This window comes from Biomphalaria glabrata, chromosome 13, assembly GCF_947242115.1.
Source record: "Biomphalaria glabrata chromosome 13, xgBioGlab47.1, whole genome shotgun sequence".
Lineage (NCBI taxonomy): Eukaryota > Metazoa > Mollusca > Gastropoda > Planorbidae > Biomphalaria > Biomphalaria glabrata.
The window spans coordinates 5,083,018-5,095,757 of NC_074723.1; the positions used below are offsets into that span (position 1 = coordinate 5,083,018).

The window sequence follows — 12,740 nt, forward strand, 5'->3', positions numbered from 1 at the left end:
TGGTCTGCTGGGGCACCATACAAGATGTCTTCATTCTTCTCTGTCATTTGTCTTTGATAGAATTTAATGCTGATGTTCTTTCTGAAAATATTGATACCTGCCTTTTAACCTGCCTGGGTGGACCACTTCGGGGGCCGATTTTGAGTTTGTGTTTCCACAAAAACTGTCTTTGTAACCTTGTTATACATAGTTATTTTAAGTAGTAGAAAATAGGCATAGTATTTTAAAGAGATGTCTTTTTAAAAAACTTGAAACTGTCTACTGAAACACCCAATTAGTCAAGAATGGGGAATAATGTTTCCACCAATAACCTAACATTCTTTAACTAATGTCAAGAATAAGACTACTTGACACTAAGCTCAGTCTGTGTGCCTAGAACAGCGGTTCTCAACCTTTTATGCTCGGCGACCCTTTCTACAATCCCCCACTATGCCGCGACCCCCCCCCCACACACACACATACAGCAATAGAAGAATAGACAATAACAGTCCATATTTTCGACGGTCTTAGGCGACCCCAGGCAAATCGTGACCCACAGGTTGAGAACCCCTGGCCTAGAATCACAATCACTTGTTCAAGTTATACAAACAAACGAAAGAGAAAATGTTTGTTTATTCAAATATTTATAGTGGCAACGGCAAAACGTCTGACTAGCTGTATACGAGGCTTGAGGCAACTGATTTGATTCTAATAATTAATCAGGCTTGATTCGGGTGAGTACTACTGACAAAATAAAAGCATATCGCTTCTAACACATTGGCTGCACACTAAGTGAGCAACAGACATGGCAAGAACTAAACATAAACAAGGTTACAAAAGACAGTTTGTGTAGAAACACAAACTCAAAATCGGCCCCCGAAGTGGTCCACCCAGGCAGGCTTCAATATTTTCAGAAAGAACATCCGAATGAAATTATATCAAAGACAAATGAGAGATAAGAATGGAGAAAGAAGATTAACAGATCTTGTGTAGTGCCCCAACGGTCCCGCAGCTCAAAGGATAGGTGAAAGTGAATGTAAAGTTAGATGTGAACCTGGCCTAACTAGTTCCCCTTTCAGACCTTGTGGTCTATAGGGCAGATGATGTAAAGTTTATCTGTTTTTGTGGCCTACGGTTAACGAGGGTGTCATGTAGCCAGCACAACGACCAACCGCCTTTACTTTTCCCCAATTAATGTCAGGTACCCATTAGAGCTGAGTGGACTCAGAGGCGCCCAAAGATTCCAAAGTTGAAAATCCCAGTCTTCACCAGGATTCGAACCCGGGACCCCCGGTTCGGGAAGCCAAGCGCTTTACCGCTCAATCTCTTATTCCAATCCTCAAAAAAAAAAAGAATAATTTCCGCAATAAAAAAAGTACATAAAAATTAAGTTTACAAGATTACTATTCGTTTTAAAGTAGGTCTAACTTATAATGCATACTAATTAGCTTTTTCTCTTTAAAAAACTGCTTGCATTTTAAAAATTAGATTTTTCGCTTTCAGGAAAAAAAAAAAGTAGCTGTTGCATCAGAACTTTGAATGGTCTAAAATATTGTGATGTCGGATTTTCAATATCTTTTCTAGTTTACGAGATCTAAACGGGAGGGACGGACGGACAGACATTTCGCACAAAACTAATAGCGTATTTTCCCCTTTCGGGGGCCGCTAAAAAAAAAAAGGGGGGGGAGCCTGAGATAGTGTGCTAACATCCACCAGGCATCAGTGAAATCGTTGATGTAACCCCAATGATACAATTTCAGTCTGTATTTAAAAAAAACAACAGTTTTCCAGTTGTAAAATTAAAAACGAACTATTTTGCTCTCGGATAATCCTGTGGTATTTTTAGTGGACATTTGAAAGACTCGGTTTCATGGCCTATTCTATTACAACCTAGTTTTCAATGAATCCATGTAGAGGGTTCTACGTCTGGAGAGGTGACACAATGTTGCTAGAATTCATTCACTCAAAAGCTTGTTTTATAAAGCTAGTGGTTAGGCTCTGAAACAGTTCCAGTGAATTAGAGACATATGACTAAGACCAACACAGGATCGCACCATCTGTCGTGTCAGAGCACACTGTCAAGAGGGCAAGGTCATGTGGATACTATCAGTTCATTACTGGCAAGCAGACCAGAAGGAAACGAGGGTGACAAACCAGCACGATACATTCCCATTCGCAGGCAATCAAACAACGCACGTTGAGCAGCTGGGCTACATTTTGAAATAACCAAAACCCAAAAGTATCAGAATAGACTTGTGTCTACAGAAAACTGCAGACATATTTGACATACACAATAGTGTATTCTATAACATGTTGACATACGCAATGTGTTCAATAATGGAAAGATACACATTGGCCAGGAAGTGTTCATAGTACGAAACTAAAAGTTTGGGATATTTTTCCACTCTTAGAATTGTTCCCCGACGAACTAGCCATGACCAGCATCACGTCGCCTATTACTTGCGACAATTCCACATGAAGCTGTCTCAAAACTAAAACTCTTCTTCTGTAGTGTTCAACTCAACAACGTCGCAGCGCACCAATGTCCAGCTATTAATAAACTCCATCGACCCAGACCCACTGCCACGTAGAAAAAATCAATAACGGATTCAATACGAGGAAACGGGGAGAGGGGGGGATCACAACGAAGCCCGCGTAACCATAGCGCTACGGTCAACTGATAGACGAATAATGGAATGGGCTCATACACAAGCGGGGGGGGGGGGGGGACGGAGAAACGCTGGAAGGAAAAAATCAATACCACGGCCTATACCACCCCTTCCTCCCCCAGCCTGGGTTATATCACGAGAACAGGAAATAGAAAGGAAGAGAGAGGGGGAGGTCAATCAAAAGAGAAAAGCAAGCTACGTTAAGGAACGGTTGAAGTCTAGACACGTCCAAAGTGTTGCCAGCAATAGTGTTAGGCTCTACTGCTACACCGAATCAACACCAATCACACTGCACTGAAATGTTTCAATAAGTCGTTCCCCACACAGGCGGGCAGGCTAATCCATAACATCAACACTCAGTCTCGTCTAGAGCGTTTCAAAACAACGTCCTGTTCATAGCACACACAAGTACGCTTAGATGACACATTCACGTTCTACTAGTTCTATCGTGTATATGTATGTTGTAGTTCTTACAATAGCATCACAATTCGTTGTCCTGGTTGTTCCAAGTACACTATTGTATATGCCATGTCAGATTTGAAGAATGCTACAGACTACATTTCTCTTATTTTGGTTTCAAAGTTGAAACAAGTCACGGAAAAGTGTACCACCGAGCTAGATGTACACCACTTTGAACCAGAGCTATGTGTGTGTCTCCAGCATGTACGCAGACACCAAGTCAATAATGCTTCTCCCCCAACGCACACCCTTATTCGCTGCCCCAGAGGGGGAAAAAAAAGCTAATCATGGCGACCATCGATCTTCTGAGTTGTTTACGGCCCACAAAATGTCAAGCGCACATTTCTCGGCCAACCTTCCCCCCCCCCCCTCCTCTTTGTATCGTGACCAAACTTAACGATGGTGGTAAGGCACAACAGCAACACCGCTGAGAGTCTGCCAGCTGCTGTATGGAGGCCAGCACACATGCTGCAATGGCCGCTACCGATCTATACACAGCTCAGCTGATGGAATCGGGAGGAATTCCTTTGAATATTTGGTTGTCACTTGTTTCAGAAAAGTTTGTCTTTTCATTTCTAAATGCAAACGTAGAGACTAAGAAGTAATCTTAAAGATTTTCTTTTCGCAAGACTCGATCTAAAATTGGGAGATTTTCCTACATGGCAGAAGACCAATTGAAAAGCAAGTTTTGTACAAAAGAAAAGAATTCTTGATTTACTAGTTTTTCAAAAGTTGCATGCTGATTTGTTGTGCACATTTTAGCATTGCATAATCATTTAGCGTTGAATAATCAAGTTTTTAAGCTTTTCTGTTAATAACTTTTCTCTATTCGGAAAGTTCAATTTAGCGCCCTTGACATTGGTTAATTTATCCCCACTAAATTGCATTACTAGAGGCAACACTTCCAACAAGGACATTAACATGCTGACCTATGGCCTAACTCTATTTAGACAACTGAACAGAGAAATACTCGACACACCAGCTGTATTTCTAAAAACAAAATCATTTTAACATATTAGTTCTAAGGGTTTGAACTAGTCTTACAAATACTGTTGATCAAGAGTCTCATTGATTCTTTCAAACAAGAGCAATTGGCCTTCAAAACAGCTTCTTGACATGAAGAGCTAACTACAGTTCCAAGTAAACACCATCTAAACATTAGCAACTCTACACTAAAGATTAAACGCTATTTCCAAAGGAATATAGCAGAATGGAGTATCAAGACTTAGTACTGCATGTCTAGAGATACAACTAGTTTCTAGATCAAGGACGAAGAGATGCTGCTTACTTTGTGAAGAGATGTAGAAATAGGAAGTGCAGAATTTCTACAAATGCTTTTTAATGTTATGGGTAATGTTTAGCCTTTCAATGTTATGGGTAAAGTTTAGCCAATGTCAGATACATTACACGCAAGTCCTAACCATGTGAACTTCAATGGATTGGCGTATACCTCTAAACCAATGCACTGATGACGTAAGAAGATCGAGCTGATCACCAACAGCATGATTCCACCCGAGTCTCAGCATTGTCAATGCAATGTTTTTCATCTAGCATCGACATTGAAATCAAAACTTTTGTCACAATACTTTCCATTATGTGTATAATATATGTTCAATTTATAATTACGTTGAGACATACGGTATTTATCATTTGAAAAAAAAAAGCAAATTAGAAAAGCATCTGTATGGCCAGTACGTTCAATATAAGTACAATAAACCAGGTGGGATACATACATGTAAACTAAACCACGTGGACCACATTACATGAAGACTATAATCTACGTGGACCACATTACATGAAGACTATAATCCACGTGGACAACGTTACATGGAGACTATAAACCACGTGGACAACGTTACATGGAGACTGGACCACATTACATGTAGTCTAAATCACGTGGACAACATTACGTGTAGAGTTGTAAGCTAAACCATGCTGTCACATTACACTTGACTAAACCACGTGGACCACATCACATGTTGTCTAAAGCCACGTGGACCACAATAAATGTAGACTAAGCCAAGTAAACCATATTACACGTAGACTAAATATTGTGGACCACACTACATGGAGAGTTGTAGATTAAACCATGCTGTCACATTACACTTGACTAAACTAAGTGGACCACATTAAAAGTAGACTAAACCACGTGGACCACATCACATGTAGACCAAATCACGTGGACCACAATAAATATAGACTAAACCACGTGGACCATATCACATGTAGACTAAATCACGTGGACCACATTGCATATAGAGACTATTAATCGCACAAGTTTAAAAAAAACCAACAACAAAGTATCAAGATAAACTACTAATCATCGACTTTTTCTTTCCAGATACAGTAGAGTAGAAAACTCAGTGCCCAAATCGAGTCTAATTGATGACGTGACAATGACGATGATTGTACAACTTTTCTAATAAACATAAAATCAAGACTGAAATTTATTTATTTTTTCGGATTTATGCTTGTCAAAAATCAGACTACTTCTTGCTGAGTTTTCAGTCGTGCGCAGCACGCACTGAAAATAGACAGTTACAAGAGCAATCTTTAACACACGTCTGAAAGAACGGTTCGAGGTGTGTGATTTCTCGCTGATAGTGGCAGTGACTTTCAATAAATCCCACCCTCACCCTCAGTTTTGTCTACACTGTGACTTTAATCCAGCGTCTGTTGTGTTGACATTATTCATGTAACTACGCTTGACAAGATGAGATGCCGCTTAATCACGATTTTTAACGAAAGAGGTTTTTTCTTTTCTTAGGGTGTCTAAGAGTTCAACCGTTGGGTCTTGCCGACATGTCTAACTGTACACGTAGAGACCAACCGTGTAGTGTTCGCCTAGGCTTAATGTGCTACTTCCCTGGCGTTCAATTCAAATGATAACAAAACGTACCATGGGCCACATGTTAAATGTCACGTCGAAAAAAAAAAACCGCCATTAAGGAGCAAGCCATCTGAGCATTGAGGACCTCCCGTTGTGTACAGAATTTGTACTTTTGTATATTCAGCGTTGTTGTTGTGTTTTTATTACTTATAAATAAGGTTCCATTGTAGTGCTTTAAGAGAAACGACTTTCCACTAGTGCTACACACAACTAGTTGGCTGAGTGAGTGTGGTCACCAAGACGAAAGGTAACAGTTGATCATTTAGTGCACAAGATCAAACAATGTACCATCCTCCATGACACAGACAAAACATCCTGCAACAGGACATGCACATCGGGAAGTTTTTTTCGCTTAGGACTTTTACTCAACACGTTTATCAGTGGCGCCCCCCCCCCCTTTGGCCTTAAGAATTTTCCTACCCTAGCTGGCTTAAGTATCAAGTATGTCATGAGAAAAACGACAAACTAATAATTTTCAAGTGTTGTTGTTTTTTTCTAATTATTAAGTGTTTTGTATACAAGAAAATTATTTCTGGATTAAGTATTGAAAAAGACAGCAGTTGCACCTCTTCCAGCTAGCAAGGGAACGGAGTAAAAACTGCCAGAAGGGCAGCTTCCTGGAGCAATGTTGTTTTCTGTGTTTTGAGCTCCAGAAATGTATCCTCCCGGAGTCTACAACGCAATTTTTCTAAATGTCAAAACAAAGGGTTTAAGAAAGGGCTGAGACCTGCTAATACGCATGCCAAAAGATTCATTATTAAGGAGGCAGCACTGGCCAATACAATTAAAATGTTTTACATGTTTCGGATGTTCCTTCAGAGTTGAAGATAGTTTACTTCCTAGTCCAAACCTCCCGCAGGACGACGGGGGATGGGAGCGGGCTCGATTTGAACCCTCGACCATCGATAAATCCGAACGACAGTCCAGCGCGCAAACCGCACGACCAGGCAGCCATCCAATTATTCGAGGGACGTGCGTACGTTTGTAATGGACGTGGTCTAAGATCATCTTTGTTTATTGAAAAACATTCGAAAAAACGGTTTGGAAATGTCTTCAAAAGTTTGCAGTCGATATTGTTGTCTAACGTCTATTAAGTAGATGAAAGAATGTCTCTTAATGTCTCTTTATGTCTGAAACATTACCGCTTGACTTGCTTGATATTTAAACCTGCATTTAGAACTACAATGAAAATACATTTTTAGTCCCTTGAAAAAAAGTTAATTGACCAGTCTCGCTCCCCTCTCCTCCCAGGTTGTCAGGGTGTCGTCCCCCCCTTTTTTTTTTTAGAAACGCTGGCTTTGACGAAAGTCAATAATTGTAAGAATATAAAAAATATATGTAATTGTCACTCGTGAAGGTCTTCAACGGAGCTAAAGCAGTTCAACTTCATTCCCAGCTGCACACACACACACACTTGTATAATGTACAATAGTAAAACAAATCTCCCAAGGGACATTACATTATTATTATTACTATTATAAGAAAATTTTGAAATTTCTTGCATATTAAGTAACGTAACTGTCAATGTCATGGTGTTACATATTACCAGGTAGGGTAACTGCGGGTGGTTTGACTGTGTCCTTGGGTTGGCCTCAAGAAGAACAAACAAGATCAGATCAAATTGCTAACGTTTGCCTGTCCACACACAGCGCCTCGACTGCCAGTATTACGCATGTCGCTGAACACATTCTGCAGTCGGAGTTCGGGGTAGAGAGATTTTGCTTCAGAATGAGAAACTTTGTAAATGACGTTTTAGATCTTTAGATAATCGCGAACATGTTGACGTTGGGGTTCGTGCTAGCAAAGATGTCCAGATAGCAGTTAGGATGTCCAGATAGCAGTTAGGATGTCCAGATAGCAGTTAGGATGTCCAGATAGCAGTCAGGATATCCAGATAGCAGTCAGGATGTCCAGATAGCAGTCAGGATGTCCAGATAGCAGTCAGGATGTCCAGATAGCAGTCAGGATGTCCAGATAGCAGTCAGGATGTCCAGATAGCAGTCAGGATGTCCACATAGCAGTTAGGATGTCCAGATAGCAGTTGCATGTAAGCAACACACATACACTCAAGTCAGTCCTGTAGTTCAACGTTCAAGTTACCTCCTACACTCAAGTCCTATAGCTCAACGTTCAAGTTACCTCCTACACTCAAGTCAGTCCTGTAGCTCAACGTTCAAGTTACCTCCTACACTCAAGTCCTGTAGCTCAACGTTCAAGTTACCTCCTACACTCAAGTCAGTCCTGTAGTTCAACGTTCAAGTTACCTCCTACACTCAAGTCCTGTAGTTCAACGTTCAAGTTACCTCCTACACTCAAGTCAGTCCTGTAGCTCAACGTTCAAGTTACCTCCTACACTCAAGTCCTGTAGTTCAACGTTCAAGTTACCTCCTACACTCAAGTCAGTCCTGTAGCTCAACGTTCAAGTTACCTCCTACACTCAAGTCAGTCCTGTAGCTCAACGTTCAAGTTACCTTCTACACTCAAGTCCTGCAGCTCAACGTTCAAGTTACCTCCTACACTCAAGTCAGTCCTGCAGCTCAACGTTCAAGTTACCTCCTACACTCAAGTCAGTCCTGTAGCTCAACATTCAAGTTACCTCATACACTCAAGTCAGTCCTGTAGTTCAACATTCAAGTTACCTCCTACACTCAAGTCCTGTAGCTCAACTTTCAAGTTACCTCCTACACTAAAGTCAGTCCTATACTTCAACAAGTTACCTCGTACACTCAAGTCAGTCCTATACTTCAACAAGTTACCGCGTACACTCAAGTCAGTCCTATACTTCAACAAGTTACCTCGTACACTCAAGTCAGTCCTATACTTCAACAAGTTACCTCATACACTCAAAAGTCAGTCCTGTAGTTCAACGTTCAAGTTACCTCATACACTCAAGCCAGTTCTGTAGTTCAACATTCAAGTTACCTCCTACACTCAAGTCATTCCTATATTTCAACAAGTTAACTTGAAAAATGGATCAAGAACCTTAACCACAATTGTTTTCGTTGTTTCTCGAAGAATGCGAAAATAATCAATAATTAATATTTTCTATTTTGATAGATTTCTGTGTTTAATTTCAAATAAGGGCCATTTCCCTTTAGTACTAATCCTTTGATACATTTCCCTTGTATAAAAACTTGGATCCTGTTTATGCATGTGGTAGAAGCTATGCAATTCAAATAAGAATCCTATAATGATTGACAACTAATTACTCTCCCACAGACTTGCTTAAGGTTTTCTGTTTTGCCAAAAGAGTAATCTAGCAAGTTACAAGACATGCACCAAGTAGGCTTGCTACACATACTACCAAGTATTGGTTAGGACAATGTCTGTCACATTTCAAGTTACCATATCACAACATTATCAAAGAAAATGTATCTGAATATTGAAAACTAGCAAATGTTTTTTTTTAATTAAGCGTATATAAGAGAAAGCACTGCACATTTTCTTCCAATGTTTATATAAAACAAAATTATTTAATTACCCCAAATAAATTAATTGGTAAAATTGTTTATGATTTGTGTGTTGTCAAAGACAACAAATAATTGTGCAAAGTTTCAACTTCATCCGAGATTGGGAAGTCGAGAATGGGAAGTGGGAGAACGAGAATGGGAAGTGGGAGAACGTGTGTAAAAGAATCCCGACAGACAGACAGAAGACAGACAGACGAGTGAGTTAATAGAAGCTTTGTACACAAAAAAAAGAGCAATATGCTTACAATACTCAACAACATCCAGAAGGAAAAAAAAAACGTGCATGCAAAGTAGAATCTACTAGTGAAAAGTTTGGGAGCATAAGAGGTTGTCTATTTTAATGGTTTGATATTTCAAGCTGTGTTTCCAATAAGCAAAGGCAGGTTATTTGAAAATGGCAATGATATTAAGTGTGGCCTCAAGCAGCTAAAAAGTAATTAAAAGTTTCTAAGAATATTTTCAACCAGGATCTAAAGTAAATGATCTAAGAATAGCACTAAGTCTACAATGTGTGACAGTCATCTTGTTCAGCTGTTATTCAAATAAGGTTCACTGCAATAAATACAAATATAATTTCATTGATGAGACGTGATTTGTGCGATGTTTTTAAATCAGCAAACAAAGAATATATTAAAAATAGTAATCCATTTGGAAAAAAATAGTATATCCATCAAGCAAGGTTTACAAACTTCTATATCAATATATCCAATACATATCATGCTTATATCCAAAAGGCGAAGTGTTTATACTCCAGGAGTCAAATAATCCTAGTGTTTTCTTTCCGCTTGTTCAAAAATTAAAAAAATGGGCTACTGTTTTGGTGCAATAAATTGAGGTGATATATTCCAATGATAAATTTAATCCTTTTAATCCACTTGAGCGTTAATCCAAGAGAATTACATCCATGTTTATGAGAGGTCAAATGAAGTATACTCCAATGGTTGGGATTTCGCTGAGCCCAAGCAATGAATTCTAGCACACACAGAAGCACAACAATGTCTGACTGATTTGTAACAACATGGTCAACTCAAATAGCGCACATTTTGTCACACTCCAAAACCAAAAAGGAAAGCAATCATGGAAACAAAACAGAAAATAACAAAAACATTCACAGGATAATCCAGGAGAACAATTTTTGCTGAGATCCTGAAAATGATTGTTTTTTATTTGAGTACATTATTTTAGACTACTAAAACTGATAGTTCATCAAAAAAATTGAAATGAGATACATACAAATAGAAAAGAATATATTTGAAGCATTATGTGAAAGCTAGGCGGTGCTAGAAGAGGTTTTTAAAAGCAGTTCCTGTGTTAGAGTGCGTTACAAAAGCTGTGAATCTAAAAATGAAAAACAAAACCAAAAAAAAAATTGAACTAAAAAAATCCAGTTATAAGAACTATCTCAGGCCAGATTTGGTTTAATTTAGAAATTAGACCCTCATTAAAGCATTCATATGAGCAAGCTCAACAGGGTATATAACTAGGATGAGTGTCTTCTATGCAGGTTATGAAAGCATTGAGTCAAGTTTCCTTTAGTGGTCTAGTCAGAAGCCTTAGAAGAAGCTGATGTACATGTCAAATGTGTCAATAGTTAATGGACATGTCATTTGAGCAACAAATGTACACATTAGAGTTGAATAAAGGTAAAATCCCAACTAATAAATTATACCAGCAGGATATGAAAGTGTCCTCATTAACCCTACCCGGTACCCCATCAAAAAATTAATACATGATAATATTATTAAAAGGTTCAAAATGTTGCATTGCTAGCAGGATAAAACAGATGAAGCTAGGTGCAGTCATTGGGATGCATTTTGTACTATTGGGTTGCATCTTTTACTAAACTTACAAGGCATTTCCTATTTTGATCAATTGTGTTGAATTTTTCATCGATTGATATGATATGATAATTTAAAAATTGATTATAAAATGTGTGTGTCGATTGGATTTATTACTTTTCTTATTATTATTCCTAAACTACTTGGACTTCTTAGACTACTTGGGTGCTCAAAGATTATTTACCAGTGCTAGATAGTTTAATGGTCATGCATTATGTTCAGAAACTCTAGTCACAATATATATGCAGAACAAGCCACACCAAAGTTGTATCATACACTTGAGCGAGGAGGATAACAATTCAAGCAAGAAGGAAAACAGGGGAAAATATATCCTTATCATTACACTCCCTATCAAACAGTGATCTACTATATGGTTGGTGCTTACCCTTTCTTCCAGGCTGTGAAACTGGCCACCGTTTTTGATGTACTTGCAGGAGCATTTGTGTAGTTGGGACGGACCGCAGTGGGTGTAGTCACTGGGGTGGTGGCGATAACAGGGGTGCCAGTGGAACCTTCCCAGTAGTCTGTTCTAAGAGTCACCTCCCCAAGATTGTTTTTGGCATGATGCGCCTTGGCCGCTGACTTGATGTCATTAAATGCCACAGTAGCTGTGTTGCCGCCTGAATCATTGTCTTTGGCTGCCTGAAGCTTCACACTCTGAATCTTACCGTACCTATTATAAGAAAAAAAAATGTAATACATGGGTTTACTAACATATCAGAATATTAAATCACATACAGAAAAGAAGCATGTGTACAAGCGTTAGTTTCATTGGAGTCTAATAGTAGAAATCAGGAGGCCAGAAATAATTTATAAAAAGATAATTTACTCAATAACATCCGAATGCAAAACTACTTTTTTAATATCTTGTAAAAAAAAAATAATTCTTTATAAAATAATAACATAATGTATGAAAAAAAATTCTATCCCAGTAAGTAAAATTAAAAAAGAAAATTTAAAAAATTGTAATAGGTTTATAAAAAGAAAATAAAACAATTTGTTACCATACAACATTCTAATGATCTAATCCAACCCCACCCTCCCCCCCCCACACACACACACACAAAGTGAATAGAAACTTTTAAAAATTGTTTTATCTAAAATCTTGAGGTGGACAATTTTTTCTCCAGCTGCTAAAAGATCAAGGTCAGTTAGGTTAAAAGTTCAAGGGTGAAGGTGTTTGCATTTACCTATCCAGCAACCCTACCACTAGGCATTTACCCTTCATTAAAACAGAAGCCCCCCCCCCTTCCCCTTTCCCAGTCAGCAGTATCAGTGCAAATCTCTAAAGTACACCCCACCCACACATTGTAATGTGGCGGCTACTAGATAGTGATATAGATCTTTTCAAGATAAATCAATGTGAAAGTTCGGTAGAAATGTGAGTCGAGAGAATCTGGAATACTAAGGCATAACACAGCCCAATCATTCAGCA

At 38.7% G+C, this 12,740-nt stretch overlaps 1 protein-coding gene and 1 long non-coding RNA gene across 3 annotated transcripts in view; both read right to left on the reverse strand.

Moving 5' to 3' along the window:
- The window catches only part of LOC106056232 (protein split ends-like), a 62,863-nt gene that overhangs the window by 36,185 nt on the left and 13,938 nt on the right, over window positions 1-12,740 (reverse strand). For both annotated transcript variants that reach the window (XM_056007604.1, XM_056007603.1), the window contains exon 2: window positions 11,691-11,978. In XM_056007604.1, the coding sequence (XP_055863579.1) occupies window positions 11,691-11,978 (288 nt within the window). The remainder of the gene's footprint in view (window positions 1-11,690; window positions 11,979-12,740) is intronic.
- On the reverse strand, window positions 7,326-11,683 carry LOC129922284 (uncharacterized). Its single transcript, XR_008774251.1, has 2 exons — window positions 8,508-11,683; window positions 7,326-8,468 (listed from the first exon to the last, which is right to left on the reverse strand). It is a non-coding gene; the product is annotated as an uncharacterized LOC129922284 (long non-coding RNA).